This window comes from Tachysurus fulvidraco, chromosome 8, assembly GCF_022655615.1.
Source record: "Tachysurus fulvidraco isolate hzauxx_2018 chromosome 8, HZAU_PFXX_2.0, whole genome shotgun sequence".
Classification (NCBI taxonomy): Eukaryota; Metazoa; Chordata; class Actinopteri; order Siluriformes; family Bagridae; genus Tachysurus; species Tachysurus fulvidraco.
The window spans coordinates 20249769-20272173 of NC_062525.1; the positions used below are offsets into that span (position 1 = coordinate 20249769).

The following is a 22405-nucleotide window of genomic DNA, read 5'->3' on the forward strand; positions in this document are numbered from 1 at the left end:
GTAAACATGCAAATACGTACTGCAGGAGAAACGTCCAGAAGAGAGGAGAGAAAAAAAACAAACTGTAAATTAAATTTGACTTTATGTAAATCACTGCAGACACACCTACCTATTCAAGTGCACATGCTCACACGCACACTACTATGACTGCAGGCCTGTTGTTATTTATCACTGTATACACATACAGCTTAACCCTAGATCGGGCATCACCAAATGGCGGACCGCGGTCCGGATCCGGACCGAGTGACGGGTCTGCCCGGACCCGTTAAAATTCTAATATTATCATATTAAGCATCTCCTTGTTATAATCTGATATCATAAGATTATATGAGCTCTTTGATATTAAAAAAAAAGATAAATCTTTCGTTCATGCGCAGTTAATCTAATTATTACGACAGGAGTGTCATCAAAAGCCAAGCCAAAAACAGATTGTTTCTGTTCCATACTCCAGAGCAGAAGGTGGCAGCAATGCACCTAATTACACTGGCAGGATAATTTAGATTCAAACTGCTGACAGGACAGTTACATGTCCATTTCTCTCACTAGGAACAGGAGATGGAAAGGGAGTAAGGAGAGGTGGAAAGGAGAGAGGAAAAAAGGAGCTGCTCAAAGCTCTGCACTTTTCTTTTATTCAGCAAATTCTGCCCTGTTCTATTTTACCTGAAATGTTCTTTTGCCTAATGCTCCTGTGTTATTAATGTAGTTAATGTTTAAACAAGGGGCAGCTCAAAAGTCTCTTAAAGATTAAAAGCACTTTTATTTTATTCAGAAGATTCTGAATGTTTTACATTACTTGGAATATAGGCCCTAAGTTCAGGCTGCTCAAACTTGCACTTTTTATTTATTTTATTCAGAAGAAATTCAGTGTCTGTTGTCTGTTACTTGACATGTAGTAAAGACAACTACAGGATTGTTTTCCATTCAAGTGCCACACAAGTTCAGACTTTACTAATAAATTATATAGAAATGTATGTGCGTTATTGATTTTATTAACATGAGGGTACGCTATTTTAAGTGACAATATAAGATTTGGACCTTTGCTGGGAGGAAATTTTAGTAACTGGACCTCTTTGAATTTTAATTGAAAACCCCTGCCCTAGATGAACAGTGCAAGCTCACTGAGCTAGCTACGAAGACTCATGAGAGGCATCAACAATACCTGCTTTTCTCCCTTCACGCACATTTAACCAGAGGTTGATGTTCTTTTGACACATTTTTCCCCGCAGGTAAGAACTAAGCTGTAAGAACTGCAGGTAAGCGCTAAGCTGTGAGCGAGAAACTGAAGAAACATCGGTTTCTGAAGAAACATTGCTTGCCGGAGTCAGCGTTGGAACTTAGAACAGCACAGTAACGTTGCCTGATACGGTTGCTAGGTTTGTCCCAGGGAATAAAATGGAGCCGTGGGTGCCAATACTCTCAATCAGGATGGGGAATTTTTTGGAGGGAGTTTTTGATGATGTGCAAGGGAACGTCAACACTATATGTGGTGTAAAGAATAGCATTAAGTAAGTGTTATTATGTTATGCCCAACATAGTGAGCACATGTAAATAAGCATCTTGGTGAAACTTGAGGATGGAGACGGAGGTGAAAGATGGAGTTCTTTTGTGATGTGGATCTCAGCTACAAAACTATTCTGAAGGTCAGCGACTATAAAATACAAACGTATAAATACTTGTGACCAGGTAAATATGTTAAAAGAAAGTAGAGAAGGGAGAAAGGTCATCACAGGACTACTGAGGCTCTTGAGAAAAACAGCTGCTCTACATACAGTAGCAACATCATCAGGACAATACGGTCACCCCTGTTTTAACCAATCAGCAGGATCCACTCTTTCTAGCTCTACCCGCGTGAAATGAACGTGTCCTAAATTGACTGTTTACATGGTTGTGAGAGAACAAGAAAACCCTCTGAATAACAAACCTGAATATCTCGACTTGCCGTAAAACCAATTAGCGGTACACACCTGATGTGTGAACACACATCCAGAATAGGGCTGGGCGATAAAACGATAACGATATGCATTGCAATAGACACGTGATCGAGATCAATAAAAAATGTGTTCGATGAAACGTACGATATTTTTTATTCGTCGGAAGAAAACAGAGGTTGCGAAGCAGGTTTGGTTGCATTAACAAAGACACTCGGTCTCTGGTAACCTAGCAACGTAGGGAGTGACACACTAACAGCCAATCATGTAACAGTATCAAGTTTGGTTGCGCCATGTCGTTGTCTCGTGCTGGTCTGCTGGATTCCTCTTCAGTAACCGGACACTGAGGAGCAGAAAATGAGCCGCAGCGAGCGAGGAAATTGTAAATAAAAGAAGAAATATCAGCTACTTTTACATATTTCCGCAGGCTTTATATTTCAAACAATGCTACTGTACTGTATCAGGTTTGTTTTTTATATTACAGATGTATCTCAGTCTACCTCAGTTTTATTTATGTTTACAAAACCAGGGCTGTCAAGTGTCACGCATTGAGAGTGACAGTCACGCATTTCGGTCTTTTGTCACGCTCTCCTGCCACACATCGTACTTGTCACACAATTGTGTTGGTTTGCTGAGGGGTTGGAAATGTCACTCTCGCTTGTTTTCAAAACTTGAGAGCCTTGAAAAACACTGCACATATTTTAAAACACTTTATTCACCAGAAGCTGAATAGCTAGTGAACTTCCTAGCACTAAATTTGCACTAAATTCTCAGGTTTCTCTATGTTTATATTTAACACTTTGTACTATTTTATTACACTTTATTAAGCATTTCTTACACGTTATTTCATTTTGCACCTTAAATGTTAAGAGATAATTGTTAAGTGTTCATTGTGACTTTAGACTTATGTTTACATTTTAATTATTCAAGTTTTCCTGGTTGTTGCCATTTCTGTCTTAATAACTGAGTGGATTATGATCAGAGGAAGGTTAAAGTTTAAAATAAAAATGTTTAAATGTAATATATTTTTCTCCTGGTCCTTATTTTAATGGGGTCATTAAAAAAATATCAATAATTATCGATATCGACGATATGAAACACTGATATCGTGATAGTTTTCAGCCATATCGCCCAGCCCTAGTCCAGAATTACATCTGCAAAGTGTTTCAAAAAAATTGCAAGTCAAAGCCATTTGTTTGGTTTGATTCTGTATTACTCTTGTGTTGTCTAACTACAGTGACTAAACATAATGGTGTTTATTGCAATGTTGGGTTAAAGAGCTTACTAAGACAGCTGGAACTATGAAAGTTGTTTATTGTGTACGCAATAAAATCATGTTTATGGACCCTCCGTCCCAACTTACTCATACAACGACCCTTTCACAGAAGGGCCTTTTACACACACACACACACACACACACACACACACACACACACTCTGCAGAATCATAGAACAGCTCAAGAGCAGACACATTTCTCAGTGATCTGGGGAAATCTTGTGAATATTTAATGAGCGTTTTATGAGATCTTATCAAATAAGAAGATCTGGAACAATCCGCAATCGGCCATATTTGCCTTCATAACGTCGTAGTGAAACTCGTATGAAAAGTTAGTGACGGTGAGCTTGAGTTCTAGTGACTTTGATGACCTCTGAGTTTCAGGTATATTTGGTGTTTAGAGAGAACACACCCTCCAACACATGGAAACTCATACAGAGGATCTTTTCAAACTTTGAATAAAACCTCCCTCTCTCTTTCTCTCACGAGAGCGCACACACACACACACACACACACACACACACACACACACACACACAAGAAAAGCTAACAAAGTGGGTGGGGCTACTACAGTAATAAATACTCTTTAGTGCTCACACAGTAAATAAATATGAAAAAAAATATTTCCGTCATGCACGATGTTCAGGTTTGACAAACAGCAGGTCTGCAAATACACAACTTTTAAAATTTTGGATCCAAGCGCATGATACGTGACGGTGGTTTGGAGGCAGTTAAGTCGACACAGCAGGGCGGTAGTGCTACGTTAGATGCAGGTGTAAAACTGTATTTCCTACTTCTGTAAAACATGAACACGAAGGATTTCACTATTGTGGGAGTGTGTTTAACTCTCTAACATCAGTTATCATCACTAGAAAAGAAGATGCCATGTTTTAAAAGTGGGGAGCATGTTAGCAAAAAACTGGGAAGTGTTTATAATAAAAAATAGGTAGGAGAGTGATATCGCAATCTGGTAAAAATCGATATCATTTCATGACATGGATCAGTTTTAATATCTGGTCCACTAAAAGCACTGCACTTGTTCACGATCTAGCGCCGAATCCTCTATGGGATTATTATCTAGCAGAAATCAGAGCAGATGAAGGCGCTCAGAGCAGGAAGTGATACAGCGGATGCCGTAGCATCAAAACTAAGATATTCTGATAAAGTGTCTGATCAGTAAACACCCTCATGGAAGCTTGTGTCAAGCAGATGCTGTGAAATGTTGAGTAACGTACAGTGTTAGGGACGGAGATTTCACTGTGCTTTAAATCAGAACAGAGTTCCTCAAGTAGGCAGGAGGTTTAGGCAGCATGAGCACAGCTGCTTCTCTCACTTCATAATGTTAGTCAGATACTGAATGATCATTAGACAAACAAACCAATGGACAGAGCGTTGTGTGATTTCCCAGTGTTGTGGAGTTTACAGTGGTGGCTCAAGTGGTTAAGGCTCTGGGTTGTTGATCGAAAGATCAGGGTTCAAGCCCCAGCATTGCCTAGCAGCCACTGTTGGGCCCTTGAGCAAGGCCTTTAACCCTCTCTGCTCCAGGGTGATGTATTATGGCTGACCCGGGACTCTGACCCCCAACCTCCAAAGTTGGGATAGGCAAAGTAAGACTTTCATTGAGTGGTATCGTATGTGACAAAATATATTCAATTCATTTGTTTAGCTCTTAACAATTCCCATTGTCTCAAAGAAGCTTTACAGAAGTATGGAAACAGAAGAGAGAGAGAAAAATAAAGGAGGATGATAAAAATCAATAAATGAATACAATTAAAGTTTAAGGTTAATTTAAAAAATATTAACTTAAAATACTATATCAACTTTTGGATGATTTTTTTTTTTAATTTTGGATGAACCTACGGATCCAAGTGCACGATAAGTGACGGAGGTTTGGAGGCAGTTAAGTCGACACAGCAGGCTTCTATTCTATTCCATCTTTTCACTTCAGCGTAGGTATTTTAGCATTGTGCTACAGTTGTACAAATGCTCTCACTCTGCGTTGTTCACTGCTCCAAGTCTTTGCTGAGCAGCGTTATGCTATCACTTTCTGCAGGTTCTACAGACAAGCTATTATTCTAGTCAGCACAACCTTCACACTCTTAACTAACACAGGAACATGAGAGAAACAGAAGTGGTTTGGTTCCTTTGAGTGTTAAAACTTCAAGGGGTTAAAAGTGAAGGTCACTCCACTTATGCTGTTTTTACAACCTTCTGATAATGTCAGCGCACACACACATACACAGTGATAAGATTGTGTTTCATGAGGCAAAAAGAATTCACATAAAAGCACTCTGTAATCTTAACACAGTTACAACATCCAGCGATATCCTGGTGTTATCCAGTGATCTCACACTACCTGCTGATATCAGCCATGAGACAGCATCATGTTGTGTAACCAGCACAATATAAAATACTGACTAGACAAATTTTGCTGCTCTGAAACAGAGTACTTGCGGTTAATAATTGTTAAGAGCAGAGTCAGTTCTTATACACCAGGTGCAGCACCAGACGTTGTGGTAGCGTGGATAGTTAAAAGTTATGCTAACTTTCCACGCTGGCGTGACGATTGTCTGAAATGTGGGTTGCAACTCACACCCGTCTGCTGTGCTGTTACATCTGAACACCTTTCAGAATCAGGTCATGTTTTTCCTGTCGGCCAAGTAATCTAACTAGTTTTCTAACACGTTACAATCTTTCATGCTCTCTGAGATCACAAAACTCAGGATTTCTGGTAGTTCCCAGAATATAAAAGTCTACTAAAGGTGGAAGAGCATTTTCTTATTTAGCTCCCAAACTTTGGAATAGTCTTCCTGATGGTGTTCGGGGCTCAGACACACTTTCCCGGTTCAAAAGCAGATTAAAACCTCACCTCTTTATTCAGGCGTACACAATACATCCCATAATATTGTGCACTATTACATTAGACTCGCACATTTTTATGAACAGCAGATATGTTAATCCCTCTACACTGCTTCTCTCTACTCATCGCGAGGCATCCAGACATTGTACCAGCTCCGATCGTCTGTGAGAATCCTGAGCCATCTACAGATCTACCAGCTCCAGTTGGACTCTGTGATACTAAGAGGACATCTGAACTCCATGTGATTCTTACACCAATACAACATTTGTTTGACTGTAGGATGGGTTCCCCTTTGAGTCTGGTTCCTCTCAAGGTTTCTTCATTTACCAATTTAAGGGAGTTTTTCCTTGCCACTGCTGCTTGAGTCACCTCAGACTTGCTCATTGGGAATAAGTACACATACATACATACATACATACACACTGTGAACTATATACATCTTGAATTTTCTAATCTTTAGATTATTCCTTATATTTACCTTCTGTTCTATGTTTATAGTCTATAAAGCTGCTTGGAGACAATGTCCATTGTAAAAAGCGCTATACAAATAAACTTGAATTGAATTAATCAAAATAAAGAGACTCGCTGGCATCACACTGCAATATCTCATTGTGAAGGTATCTTGTGGGATTGCACTGCTGGCATCCACTAGTATCTCTCTATACTCCAATACCCCTTTTCCACCAAAAAGAACAGGGTGCTGGTTGAGAGCTAGTGCTAGTTCAAAGTTAGTTCCACTGGCCAAGTCTGACGCCTCTGTACATCACAGTGTATGTCACATTTCCCAGCAACTTTAGTGCAGCAGCAGCAAACGCAAACACATCAACAATGGCGGATGTTGCTTTACTGTTAATACTCATAGCATCCAAACATGACGAATTAAACGTGTACGTACAGCTCCGAGGAATCTGTATAAACGGAGGTTGTAATCGAGAAAGTACACAACATTATTTTATCATTAACACAGAAAAAAGTTAGCCTTAGCATGTAGCTACCTACTATCATGTGTGCTGATAATTGACCATATTGCAGTAAAGTAAAAAAGTGTATTAAACATTAGTATACTTAAGGTACATTATCAAATGCACTAACAGTAGCCCCGCCCACAGCCCCAGACACAAGCGGATCTTAAGTCTAAACCAGCAACGTTTTGGTGCTACTTAAGAACCACTTTTCTTGGTACAGAGCCGGTGCTTTGGCTGCCAAAAAAGAAAGAACTGGTTCTAAATTAGGCTCTGGCTCCGAACCAGCACTCAAACTGCCTCGGTGGAAAAGGGGCACAAGACTGCACTAGCCCGTGAAATCTGGTGGTCCTGCACTGTCCTATGGCATGTAGAAGAGATTCTGGTTCGTCTTAATGTTTCTCTCACTGGAGATTTTCTTCATCACCGTCACTTCTAACTTGCTCATTAGGACCTAAATCTGGTTTTCTGTAGAGATTCTTTTTGAAAATGTTCACGGTTAAAAGCAATTTAGAAATAAATGGGAAATTTCACCACAGTCTGCCTCACTGTCCAAAAACCTTTGTTCAGGTGCTTTCAGGAGAAATACTATTAAATATATAGACATTAAAAATTTATTTCAGAAGAAAAATATCAAAAGAAAGAATATAAAAATGTAGAGAACAATAAAAAGAAAGTTAACATGTTAGAGGTTTGAGTGGTCAGCTGCTGTGGCATTTATGACTTCATCAGATGAAGAAGAAGAAGGTAAAGTAGGAGGCGGCATGATGAAAACCGACATGAATCTGACTCAGTAATGAGATATTAAATAAATATGCGAGCGTTAGACAGGTTGAACCAGTCATTCTGATTATTTACATACACACATGCTGCTGCAGGACTGAATTTCTGTCCACACCCTCACAGTTTATCCCAGTTTACATCATAATTAACAAGCTCTACTTTACATAATGTGATGTTTCTGTGGACACTGGCTAACCTCCAGGAGCAAGGAGTATCACCAATATGCACACCGAGATCTTCAGCGAGGTAACAAAGTGACCATATGATGTAGTGTTCAATGCAAAAACCTTTGACTTTATTGGAGAACCCAGAAAAAACATAAAATGGCAGCTTCAATGATGAAGACACCTCTATATTTCTACTCTGAAAGTCTTCTTCAAACAGTGAATAGAGAGACTTTCTCCCCTGCTCTATGGAGGTTGCTGGTAACGTCACCGTATATTTTCACGTTTTCCTTTACGGCTCTTGCAATGTTTCCGTCATGAAATGCTGTAGTTTTCCCCATGTCTGTTGCTCAGTACAGCAGTGGTAAATTTTTTTTTTCAGGGCATTCCAAATTATTGTACTGCCTACACCAAATGTTTGCGCAATGGGTCTGAAGCAGCACTCTCTAATCTTCCTCCTGGATTCTGCTTTCATAACAATTGCAATCTACACTTAGACTGTAAATTCTAGGGCTTACAGCAAGACTAGACGTGGATGGGTTCGAACTAAAGGTGCCATGGGACAAGTTGTTAAATCGAAGCTCAGGTGTTTTTAGTGTATAGCAAAAACAACAAATTTGCCTTTGCTGTTCAGAGGACTTTATATTCATTCAGCAAGATAGATATATTCAGGGAGGATAGTGAGGCGATTGAACCTCTAGTGACAACAGCAGTAGAAAGCAGGGCCTCACAGTCTTTAGGGCAACAAGCAGGAAGCTGTGGCCTGATTGCAGTATTCTGTGTAGAATCAGCCGGAGAGGCAGTTGTCAACAGTGATGCCAGCAGAGGGTAGTACGTCCTCACCAGAGAACTGTCCAGCATCATGAGTGAGATCCACAGTCAGGCCAGATGAAAGGGTGTTAACTCCTCCAGAAACAGCATTTGTTCTGCACCATTGTGCCATGCAGGCAAACAAGTAGAGTCTAACCATGGGCCAGGCCACTTGAGGAGCACCTGAGCAAAGCAAAGAGTTCCATGTGACTGGCATAACACTGTCAGAACAGACCAGCACACAGATCAGAACTGTGTGGGCCAGACAGAATTGCATCACCTAATTACAGGTGACGGACATGTTCAAAGACTCCACACTCCTTCATCACTCTACAGGATCATACTGTCCTCCAGGCAGTAAGAGATGCATCCATGGTGGCACACTCTCACATGGGACCTGCTTCCAGAAAGAGCCCTTTCATGAGAAGCCGCTACAGCTACAGTTAGTGATCCTAACATCTACAGCAAGAACCAGAACTGTTCAAATCTGAACAGCAAGAAAGATGATGTCTGGCTTTGTAAAGAATGGCAGGGTTGGTAGTGAGACTGAGTGTTTATAAGAAAATAAGTAATATGGGACTTTGGGACTTCATTGTGAGTGTGTGTGTGTTGTATTGTTGTGGTTACCAGTGTAAACTACTTCTCAGTCTGTGAGAAGTAAAAAGCAGTTATTTAATCAGACAGCTAGTGTACAAGTCCAAAAAGGTCAGTAAAAAAATCAGAGCCCACACTTCATTATCACATATCAGGATCAGATTCAGCCCTGTGGTACTCCTCTGGGTGTTAGCATACTTCCCTTATCACGAACATTCCAGTGTGTTTTAATCTCTTTTCCTCTCCAGAATCATGTCTCCTTCCTCCATACGCTATCTGCTACAGCCTTCAGTCACACTTGCTAGCACAGTAATACAACTACAATAGACTCTGTCCCAAATTCACAGCATATCTATTTATTGTTCTCAGAAAACCCAACCCTCAGAGTGCGTGAACTAATGATGATACATTTGAAGTGAACAAGTGTGTTTTATTGCTAGCACCTTAAATGACGGTCGGTGTCATTCGGTTAATGCACGTATAACGATGTGACCTAGATGGGCTGCATTTCTGGGTCATATCCAGCTTTAGAAGCAGCGTGTAAAAATACAGATTAGCGCAAATCTTTTTGCTTCTTCCATTAAACGTACCGTGATGATCTCACTCGGATGATCGGCTCGCGACGTGACGCTAAAATCATGTTCCATGAACCTACAGATCATGTTGCCCAGATGACGAACACATTTAAAACTGTAGTCAGTGATACTTTGCCTGAGTGCAGCTGTAACCAAATACTTACACTATTCCTTTAATCTTACAAGAAAAACAAAAAAAGTGTCACATCTAATTTGCAAAAGCATGTTGAAGCAGGTTTCAATAATTTGCTAACATTAACTAGAACTATTTCGCTCGAGTTAGCGGCTTTTCTTTGTTAATCCGAGGTAAGACTAGCATCAAATACTGGTTATGTGTTTGAGGTAAAATCAGTCAACCTGACATGAATTTAACTTTTGAATACTTCACATTTCAAAGTAACTTTTGATGAAACTTTCACTTCAGTACATTTCCGTATAGATTTTGATGCATTGTTTGTAATTTCACTTAAGAAGTGACTGCCCACAAACACCATGCTAAGTGAGCTTGGATGGTCCTGATTGGTTTTGTCGACCTAGGCACTCCAGAGCAGATACAATGTAAGAGAAACCTCTGCATGTTCTGCAGAACTTAAATAAGCCAGTTGTAGGGCAGGAGAGACTGTTTGCTGCTTTATTGACTACAGGAAGCATACAGGCCACGAATAAACCCACACAGATCATCTCAGTCATGTTCAGACGAAAGAGACAGAGAGAGGATGTGGAAACAGGAGAAAAAAACAAGAAAAAACACAGTACATTTTGTGTAGGAGTGCCACAAATTAACATCATAGTACTCTAGGATCAGTGCTTACTCAACAATATGCCAAAAGACCACAGTTCTTATTTCACTTTGTCGTTTCGGCCAAACAACATACCAATCTGGAACGACTGACTTCTGTCTGTGTTATAAACTCTCAGATATTCCTGTAAGCAAACTTTCGGAGGTATCAACTAATGTGTTATAAACTCCAAATCAGCAGAAAAAAAATTCCCAAGCATGCTCTCGGGACATTTATACAAAACGCAGAGCTCTGAAAAAGCTGAAGATGACAAATGAGTGAAAAAGTGCACACTAAGCATGGCAGGTGGTAAACCATCAAAAGGTCATGGCAACCTTTTATCAACCTTTTGTCATTACTTTTTGTCTTGAACAATCTGTTGTCTTGTGTGTGTTTTGGAATTGATTTCTTGCAGATGTGAAGCAAACAACATTTATTAAATTAGTTGAAATAAATAAGTGACTCTTTATGTAAAGTCACAGTGCTGGTGTTAGCATTAACTCATCTACAGTGATGTGATAATTAAGATAATCAGTGAAGGCTTGTGTTCCAGCATCTCCTTACACACAATTAAACACAAATACGTTTCCAAAAACTTTGTAGCTTTTCATAAGCAACACTTTTCTTTCAGGAATTCTGCTGTACAGTTTATGCAGCAACATCGTCTGAAAAACTCCCTGACGAATCGGGACAAAGTTCTAAACACCTTTAAGACACGTTCAGCTGATTCGTGCAGCTGTAGGAGAATTAAAAATAAAATATACATGTATACATAATATACAAAATATACATGTTACACATTTCTTTGCTCCTAAACACTCGAAAAACAAAAATAAAGTTATATTTGTGTTAAGACTTTAGGAGCAAACTGTAAATTTTAGGCAAATGACTGGAATTCAGGACAACTGTACAAACTGAAATATGTGCATCACAAGCGACTTACAGCCAAATGACATGAAGCAGCTGGGTTTCTACAGAAGTAATGCAGCACTGTTCACACTGAGCAATAAAAATCTCCATTCTGATAGCATTTCAGAGCTAAAACGTCCCCGATCTCCAGCTTTCCGTGCTGAACTCTGGCGATATCAAAACTCAGCAGCACTAAACACACCGACTAGTTCAGTGTTGCTCCGCCGTCGTTGTGACCGCTGTCATGATCTGCGTCTTGATTAGTAAAGCTCTAGCCTAAAACAACCAAAGCTATTTAATGATCAGGAAAATCCAGAAGGTTGGTACACAAAACAGAGCTTTCTGTAGGTTTGAATGTGACATGAGACTTAATATTCAAACACGGGCCAGAAAGAGAAGCTGGGTTCGTGTTGGTGCTCAATGATTAGATTAGTGCATACAGCTGATATCTGAGACACGACACTAGTTTATTTATTGAAGGGTGGAGACTAAATTCCTTTGAAATGCAGGGGCAAAAAAGGAAAATAACACACATTATTAATTTAAATGTGTCTTGAACATGACATTTTGTAATATCAGCACACACTATCTATAATATTCAAATATTATTTGGTGAAGGATGAAAGACGAGATTTTGCAGCCCCTAGTTTGGAAAGCCCTGATTTTGGACGAAAATAAACGGTTTCAGCTTTAGGGTAGTGTGTGTGTGTGTGTGTGTGTGTGTGTGTGTGTGTGTGTGTGTGTGTGTGTGTGTGTGAGAGAGAGAGAGAGAGAGAGAGAGAGAGAGAGAGTGTGTAGTGTTCTATTACAACCAGCGTTAATCTGTTCAATCTGAGATAAGCAATATAAATGAGCGCGCGCGCGCGCACACACACACACACACACACACACACACACACACACACACACACACACACACACCTTTACTTCTGCCCCACAATAACCATAAACCAATAAAACTTTACACAACGATTTATGAATCAAAGTGAAGATTAAATAAAACACAGGTACAAAAAAACTACTGACTCATATTTTAAATTGTATAAAATTTGCATTAATGTTATATTTCAAAAAATAATTTTTCAAAAAAAATAACTTCGTTTTTTTATTATTAAATTTTAAACAATACTATAATTAAAAATCCCTCTGAATCCAATTATCACTATTTGACGTTAGCAGGATGCGGGGCTATGTTAGCCACTACGCGTTAGTTTGCTTTGTCCACCCGTAGTCCGACAAAGTCTCTTTTGTGACGTGATTGGCTAACCGCGCATTCTCACACGTAGTCTTCCTATCACCGTGCAGAACTCTGAACGCATTGACCAATCCAGTGCATGGGGAGGGCGTGACTTGTCCTAAAACGGATGGGAAGAGAAAACGAACATAGCCACGACTATCGCTGACAGGATGTTTCATAATAAATGAAAACACTTATCGTGTATAAGATCACAAACTACGTGTCACTTGCGTTTTTAGACGTGAAATATCACGTAAAGTCGAAGAAGGTGGTGAAAGTAAAAGTTTTGTTTTGCACGCTTTATGGATTCAGTTAATAAGTTAAGAACCGAAAGAGAAGCCGGCTAGTTAGCTTAGCATAGCGTAGCGTAGCATAACGTAACTTGGAAAGGAAACCTGTCGCGGAAACTGAACGAACATGTTTTTTTTTCACCTGAATTCCAAAAAAATAACTAAAAATCTCACCGTAAAGTGCACAAAAAAGAAAAGCAGACCTGTTTCGCTTGAAGTTTGGCTGGAGGGGCCTGGTGAAGTCATATCCGCGTTAATCGGCCCGCTTATGTCCCGAGTAGCCGCTCCATGTATGCAGATCGGCGGGGTAAAGCTTCTCCATAACAACCGTGCCGCTGTCCCACTTAAAGAGCCGCTTTAACGCCTTCATCCGCAAGGGGGCGACATTATTTCGTCTGTAATGCGCACATCTAAACACGTGGTGGCAGCAAAACAGCGATTATTCATTTTGTTCACTAGATTGAGATGAGAACGTTGTTGCAAAAAGAAGAAAAAGAAGGATTACCTTAAAAAGTAGACTTTACACAAATTTGGGAACATTAATTATTGAATATTTTTAATTGTTTATTTCATTTTCAAAACGTGTTATTGTTATAGAGCAAACACATATTTGGCCAGACAGACAGACAGACAGACAGACAGACAGATAGACAGTCAGACAGATAGATATTCAATCAATCAATCAGTCAAACAATCAATCAAATAAATAGCACTTACAGTATTAAACTTGGGGATGTTCGATACTCATAGTGAACAGTTTGTCTTTCACATCAGGATTTTATCATGTATTGTTACAAAAGTGTGTTTCAAGGTTAGAATTGTGATTTATTGTCATTCTGAATTTAATCCTAAAAATGCTAAATGGTAAAATAAACAATGCATCAAAAGAATCTACCCTTGGAATTTCCTATATTTATGAAGAGGAAAGTTGGAAGATTAATTTTTTTTTTTTTTACATTTAAACATAACTCGCAAAAACTAAAACCCTGACAGTAGAACTTCAGAGATGTGTCACGTTTTGAGTTTTTATTCTGGAGACAACGCTATGCTGACATTGACGCTGTGCAGAGTCTGAAAGGGAAAAAATCTCTTTCTCTCTCTCTCTCTCTCTCTCTCTCTCTCTCTCTCTCTCTCTCTCTCTTCTCTCCCACTCTCTTCTATCTGCTTTTAATTAGATGTCATTCCTATCAGCAAAGATGCCCTTTCACACCCAGAGATTACAAGGTAGGAAAGATAGGATCAACGCAAAGCAGCACATTTGTAGAAAAAGACGGTTCTGTCTTTGGTCATTTTCTATTTGATATTTCCATGTTATGGTCATTTAATTTGTATATTAAAGGCTTTTCATTAAAGTCATTACCCTGAGACATTTATAGTTTTCTATGTATTTGCAAAATTTAAACATTTTATGTTTAAAGTGCACAAGAAGATTGTGCTAAAATGATGAGCAATTATATGTGGAAAATAGCAGCCCCTGTGTCATGAATGAAGGAGAGATTTCCATGAAAACATTTAGGTGTCATAAGACAAACAAGTGAATGTGAAGGTCAGAAGTGCTTTAAAATTCTGTTTTTTATTTTATTTTATTTGTATTCCCAATCTAATTATTCCATCAATATTATTATTCTATCAGTAATATATATATATATATATATATATAGTTATGTGAAAATCTAATTAATAAACAATAAGGCTTTAAATATCATGTTTTTGTTCATTAAATAAAGAGCATCAGTTTAAAAAAGTCTTTTTATACTGACGTGTTTAATGTTGTCTTAATTTCTATAAAACTGGCAACTTTCCCTTTAATTGATTAAAAAGAAAGTCAGAAAGCACATGTTACAGATAAAAGATGAAGTCCTAACTCCTGAGACACCTTTAACTTTAAGCTTATTGTCTAGAAACTGAAGGTTATAGGGTCCCTTTCGAGTCTAAAAGCAGCTCAGACTCTGATTCAGGACAAAGCCAGCGTCTGTGTGGCTCACTGGGATTTACTCAGCAGGACGAGTCGACCTTTCAGCCTTGGCATCTCAGAATCAGTAGGGGGCTTGTTCAGCTTGTGTGGGTCTGTGTGTGTGTTTGTATTGTGGCTCCCAGAAACGTTACAAGAAAAAAGTTGGGGTTTTTTGTATTGTACACTGATGGCTTCTCTTTAGCATAAAACCCTAACTAGGTTTCACCAGTTTAAAGCTCACATCCACCATCCATGAAAGTAAAAGAAGGATGGAGATGAAAACCCATCACAGCTACTCTTTCACTTTTCACCTCCTTTACATTTCTAGTAGAATTAAACTCACATCAAGTTGCCAATTAAATTCAAATGTCTTGCAAAGAAATGCTGTGATGCAAACACACATTCAAAAAACTAAAGAAATATCAATAGAAACAACGATTAAAGGTGGCCAAGCATTTTCTGGCCCATTTCTTGGGGACTGTGGAAGACCTGAAGCCACTGAGATCATCAGGTCCCCAAGAAAATATTATATTCAAGGCAAAATGTTAAACTGTTCCTGAGATGTTGTCTTACTTCCTGTCTTCAATTGACTTTAGTAGTAAAAAAAAAAAGTTTGATTCTTAACTCATGTTGATGGTCATGTTGTCTTTATACTGTATATGACTGAAGTTAAAAGTGCTGCTCAAGTACGTATTCATTTTCTGTTTGAGGATTTCAATGTCAGAATTTTTATGGAAAACCAATAAACAGGGTTTGTTTGCTCTGGTCTAAGCACTTATGTACGTCGCTCTGGATAAGGACGTCTGCCAAATGCTGTAAATGTAAATGGTCTGTGAAGGCTTTGATTAAAAAATGCTCAGAAATACATTTTTAAATAAGATTTTAAGAATTAATTGAATATCAGGACAAAGGAATGTGAAAAAATGTGGAAAATGAACACTTGCTGATTTCATTGTCATCATCTTGTTTTTAAAAGCTGAAAGGTTTACACATTGTGTGCGTGTGTGTGTGTGTGACAGACAGACAGAGAGTGAGAGACACGGAGTTATGAAAACTACCTAGTTTCAGTGGTGTGTGTTTGAGCCAATCTCAGTCTGAGTCTAATTAGAGCTGCAGGTGGTGGTGTAGAGACTCATCATCATCACACACACACACACACACACACACACACACACACACACAATCATCTCATTAGAATTTCCCGGAGGTTCTGCTTTTCTGAGGAACAAGATTCTGAGCTTTAGAGTTTACTAAACAGAGTTTACACCGAAGAGAAAGACTTTCACTGAAACACAGGTGACGTGTGTGTTTCATCTCCTGAACAAACCTGTTTATCTTCAGCACACAATTGTGTGTAGCCTGTCTCTGACACCTCACTTTTACTTTTAACCCAAAATACTTTTTCTTTTTTCTGTTTCTTTCTTTTCAATTATTCTGTCTTCTCACTCAGGTATCCCAGAAATACACATTTCTTGTCTTGTCTCTCACAAACTGAAGCTCTGAGATTGTGTGTGTGTGTGTGTGTGTGTGTGTGTGTGTGTGTGTGTGTGTGTGTGTGTGTGTTAGTACATTGAGAACAGTGTGTTGTCCCAAATACATAAGTATTCTCTGGAATAGGTACAGTTTAATGGCTGTGTTCTAAATGTATAAGATAAAAGTCCCCTACACCATGTGTTGTGCTATGTACAGCCTTCATTGTGTTGATATTATAAACCCTGCATGCACTATGAGGGAAGTTCTAAAGGCTTCCTCATATACATTGGGATATAAAATATTAGTGGCATTAAGTAGTGTTTGATGATTTAGTTTCCTGTCAAAAGACAAAAGCCTGCTCATAAATTGCATAGTTCTACTTTTTGGACAGAAAAGTGCTTTATTGTTGTTTAATGTTTCAGCTGTGATCTTTAGAGTAAATCAATTTATGGATGTTTTTATTAATAAATATTTACAGATGGATGTGTTTTAATACATTAATGACAAATGGCTGGTCTTAAAAGTGCATCCTGTGTAAATTAGTTGAATGTTGTTTCATTTATTATTTGCTACAGATGGCTGTACTTTAATCCCCAAGTGTGACTTGGGAGTGTGTTTATTAGCCAAGTGTGTATATTGTGTTCTTTTGTTTATTGAGTGAAACCCACTATGCTACATTATTTCTCTCTCACTCTCTCTATCCTTTCATCCCCTTCTTTCCTTTTCTGTCTGTCCTTTTAAAACCCACGGTTTCAGTCATGCATGGTGTGTGAACAAGTCCCTTTTTTAGGTTCCCTCCCCCAGTGAAGCCAGTGACTTCATTTCAATACTTATCAGCACTTACTATAAGCAAACTGTCAGGGGGGGTTTGGGGTTATTCGTCCCTCCAGGTACAGTGGTACTGGTACTTTATTTCCTTCCTAAGATTATTATACTAATGATATGTTGAGGTTTCATGTTGGGATATAGTCCTGAATTTAATGTTGTATTTTGCACATTTACAAAAATTTAATCTGAAGAAAATAAAGTAATAAAATTGTTTCAGAAATCAGTTAACTTACCCTTTCTGTTCGAATAGTGCTAAAATAGATAAAAGGTCAATAATGGTGAAAACATCACGCATACTTTCTCAAAAACATTTAGTAAGAATATGGAAATGAACCAGTTCTAGTTTCCACCCCCTCCTCTATAAGGGGACTGATGGTTGCCCTCTCTATTTACACAGTGGGATTGACGTGAAACGTGTTAATTGTTTGCTCCCCAGACAGCAAGGACGTGGAGTCCTCAACTTTCCTCCTCCTCCTCCATTATCATCAGCATAACAAAGCTCCAGGGGTGAGCGGTTTGGCGCGGCGCCTCCAAGCCGCACAGGTAGACCGGAGTCCGGCTACAGATCTCATCCACGCAGCGGTGCACCGGGACATTCTAGGAAACCTTGCGCCCAAACTCCGGGGCCATGGACGGAGTTTTGGCGCAACACAGCGGGGCTATGGGGAGTGTGTTACCACAGCTAACCGGCCCCGAAGTTAAGCCTGTGCCCGGATTGGTGGTCGAGCCTCGGCCCGGGACTCGCGGTGCCTCCAGAATACCCGCGGACCAGCAGGAGGGCGAATGGGCATCGAACGCAGCGGGCAAGAAGAAGAACTACCAGCGTTACCCGAAGCCGCCTTACTCTTACCTGGCTATGATCGCCATGGTGATCCAGAACTCACCGCACAAGAAGCTCACCCTCTCTCAGGTAAGGACCAACACCTGTAGGCAATGGTGAAATATTGCTGAACAAGAATGTAGATTATCCCCAGCATGAAATATACAATTAAACATAATACAACTGTTATTTTTAATGTATGTTTTTGTTCAGTTCTATTCTATTTTACACAATTTGCTCTGACGGCATTTAATTCGATTCATTTAATCCGATTAATAGTTTTGCTGTTTCAGCTTCTAAAAATTAAGAATTGTTCACAATATCAAGCCATTTTTATGAAGTTTGTGTGTTAGTTTGAGTTAGAGTTTTTATTAATAAACTGTTAATTTTGATTGTGTAACCTATAGTCTATTACATAGACAAAGTATATTATAATCTATTCACACAAAAGTGAACAAACATTCTATTGAAAACGTTTGTGTGTGTGTGTGTGTGTGTGTGTATATATGTGTGTATATATATATCATGTGTGTGTGTGTTTCCCCCCAAGGCACAAACCCCTTAAGCAAAAATCTAAAGCCTTAAATCTAAAATTTAAAACTTGAGTTTTCAGCCCTGGTTAAAGATAAGATGAACTTTATGGGGGTGAAAACAAAAGTCTCAAATGGTTCTGTAAATTGAGTTCTAATAAACCCAACATAAAGAAATCTATTACAATAAACATTAATTAAAAGTTTTAATTATAGTGGAGTTATACTATTCATTACACACACACACATACACACACACACGCACACACACACACACACACACACACACACTATTTGGTGAAGGGAGTGAGTTGAAACTGCTTGAGCTCTGCTTAGACAACGTGATAAGAATGAGGGATGAAGGGAGGAGGAGTGAAAGTAATGCACACTATCAAGTGTGTAAGGGTCAAAATGTCACCTACATTAAGTATCTGAAATATATAGCTACCCATAACACACTTCAGGTTATTTTAATTGTGTCCCTAGGACAACTGTGTAATTAAATAAATAAAATTTGAATGCTGCAGCTTCAGGCGGGTGCATTTATTTCTGCTAATGTATGTAATGTAATGCTACTATCTCTGTTAACTGGTGTTGGAGAGTAGCTAGTTGGCCAGCTACTAATAATATTGGCTTCTATACCTCTGAGATAGCATGACAAAGCTAGCATAGTTCATTTCATTTCTGGAACTATCTACTACTCAAACAGGGTTCGATCTTAAGTAACATTAAGTAAGAAATAGTGAGAAAAATTGAGTATTTTTATAGGATGTAGAAACATTGTACTGTTTGTTTACTTTTTGCTGTTTTGAATTTTCCCCAGTTTGTAGCTTTAGTGTAGTTGGCCTTCAGCATAGTTTTTGTTGATTGTCAAGTTTCATTCGCAAAATGTTTTCTATGACACAGATGCTAGCCACTCTTACTTGACTAGCTAGCTACATGTTTTGTTTTTTTTAATAATTCCTCTTCTACTTCCACTTCTACATTTTAGTGAACACATTTCTGTCCCACATTAGCATTTCAGATACCGCCCTGTTTATCAGTAATGTTAACAACTCTCTGTGGTCTGTGCTACACCTGAAACTCACTTTTGTGGAATACTGAATTTAGAGCAATGATGGTACATGACAATGTGACTTTATTTTCTCCTGTTCATCTGCTCAGATCCTGAAAGAGATCAGCACGCTCTTCCCCTTTTTTAAAGGGAACTACAAAGGATGGAGAGATTCGGTGCGGCACAACCTGTCCTCTTACGACTGCTTTGTCAAGGTGTGTATGTCCTCAATGTCCCTGTATTGACAACTGTGAAGAAATAATTTGATTACAAAGCAGTTACACATAGCATAGTTAGTATGATCCAAGAGTAAGCACAGCGTAAGCTAAGAAGCTATACAGCAACCCATAATATTCAGGGTTGGAGTAGATTTCAGCAGTAGAGTTTACATTTACGGCATTTAGCAGACACCCTTATCCAGAGTGACTTGCAACTGAGTGTTAAGGGCCTTGCTCAGGGGCCCAGCAGTGGCAATTTGGTGGACCTGGGGTACGAACCCATGACCTTCCGATCAGTAGCCCAACACCTTAACCACTGAGCTACCACACCTAGAGTTGTTACTAAAGCTGTGTTTGTGTTTTCAGGAAGTTTTCCTAAGGTTTGAACATGGATTCTCTAAGTCAACTGCTTGCTTTTTTTCACTTCCACAGCTTGGCTAGGACGTGTCATTGCAGAATCTGCAACAATTTTGAATTTCTGAATGTTTTCTTGAATGTTGATCTTTGTCATAACAAGTTGCTGCGTCTCTCTTCAGGTGCTGAAGGATCCTGGGAAGCCTCAAGGGAAGGGGAATTTCTGGGCTGTGGAGGTGAGCAGGGTCCCTCTGGAACTGCTGAAGAGGCAGAACACAGCCGTGTCCAGACAAGATGAGACCATCTTTGCCCAGGACCTGGCACCCTACATCCTTCAAGGGCACAATCCTGCTCAGCAAGATGAAACACAACCCACCGTGCCTGACCTGTCCATCCGTCGCCCTTCCCCTGCTCCAGAAGACCTTTATCGTCCCAAACTGGACTCGTCCTTTGCTATTGATTCACTTTTGCACAGCTTTAGACCAGCAGACGCTCTTAGGGGTCGAGGAGATGGGTGGGGGGTGGAGTCAAACCATCGTTCACCACGCCATCGATATATTACGACAAATCGGAGTGCATCAGCCAGTTCCGCTAGTCCTGCGTCTTCCTCATCATCAGATGAGGACTGGAGAGGGATGACACGATTCGAGGCAAGAAAACGAGGGACAGACGGAGGACATCATGGAGCCGAAGGATACAATAATTATTTCCCTCCGAATAAAGTTGCGAAGCGCGGTGGTTCAGCACCTCCTCCTTGGGAGTTGCCAACTTCTTATGCCAAATACACACCCCCAAATGCTGTAGCCCCACCCAGTATGCGCTTCAATGGGAACCCTTTCATCCCCCTCGGCTCTGTTCCATTCTACAGCCATCATGTTGCGCCCAATCACTTCAGCGCTCATTCGTACTGGCCCCTGTTGTCCAGTGGGCGGGTTTCGTTGCAGGCTCCTCCCCTACTAATGGACTTGGACAGTATGTTGCAGTCAGTTCCACCCAACAAGAGTGTTTTTGATGTGCATATGCCACCAAATCAATACGGACCTCCATTTAGCAAGTATTCTTAGTGCTGCTGCCACAGAAATAGTATTTTTAAATGGGAAATAAATCATTTTTTTCTCCATCCAAAGGCAGGATCATTCCATTTTTGCTTTCAACTCTGCCTGTGTTTACTCAAGGAAAATCTACCAATTGACTGATGAATGTAACACAACAATGACCAAAAACTTTGCACTGACAGTTTGCACTCATTTTACCTTTTTTTAATTATTTCAGAAAAATCTTTTAAATGTTCACATTGATGTTTGAATGTGTTTTTTTTAAAACATTTTGAAAAAGCGAGGTGTTGTGTAAAAACAGGGTATTTAACTTATGTTTAGATGCTTTTTGTGTGGTTCCTATTTTGACTTTTTCTAAAAAGATACGCTGCAACTTTTTTCCCTGTAATGCCACATGGCTAACCTCAATGCTAAATTCCACATGGGGATGTAATGCTACTGTAAACAGTAATGCTAACTGATGGGCCAGTTAGTGTTCGGCACATTAATCTAATGGTTGGTGTTGATCGTGTGGATCACAGATGAGATGACGTGTGAAACAGAGTGGTGGTCCCAACCCCCGGGTTTGAGAGAATCTCGGTGCCGCTGCATCTGCATGTTGATGGCTCGTCGTTAGTCTGCAATCTCCTGAGCTATTCAGGGGAAACTTATCAAATGCAGATGGGGTGTGTGTGTGTGTGTCTGTTGAAAGTTGTTCTCCATTGTTAAAGGCTATTTTATACCAAAAAAGGATTTATTCCAAATGTTTTGTCGTATTTTCTCCATCATACCTCAAAAATGTGCTTTAACTAATATACGGCATTTTCAGTATTTTTCTTTTGTGTTGTTTGTCTCTTTTTTTTTTCATTTTATCCTTCTGTATTTTATTTTATACAGAGTTTAAAAGGGACACATCATTCTGTGGTTTTTTTTTTTTTTTTTTACCATTTTTGATGTGGAAGTATGTATCTCT

The 22405-nt window shown here is 39.4% G+C and overlaps 2 protein-coding genes across 4 annotated transcripts in view; one reads left to right on the top strand and one right to left on the bottom strand.

Moving 5' to 3' along the window:
- The window catches only part of ppp1r16a (protein phosphatase 1, regulatory subunit 16A), a 40609-nt gene extending 27082 nt beyond the window's left edge, over positions 1-13527 (bottom strand). The window contains exon 1 of one of the 3 annotated variants that reach the window (XM_027176893.2): positions 13371-13527. The gene's annotated coding sequence lies outside the window, so the exon portion shown is untranslated. Of the gene's footprint in view, positions 1-11674; positions 12065-13341 lie in introns of those variants that run through there. The other 2 variants (XM_027176894.2, XM_027176895.2) reach the window with 2 other exon arrangements.
- A 2742-nt stretch (positions 13528-16269) lies between these two features.
- foxh1 (forkhead box H1) lies at positions 16270-22405 on the top strand. The gene is made up of 4 exons (XM_027176839.2): positions 16270-16417; positions 17859-18332; positions 19937-20041; positions 20581-22405. Exons 2-4 carry the CDS (start codon positions 18051-18053, stop codon positions 21460-21462), a joined length of 1269 nt encoding a protein of 422 aa, XP_027032640.1. The 5' UTR covers positions 16270-16417; positions 17859-18050; the 3' UTR covers positions 21463-22405.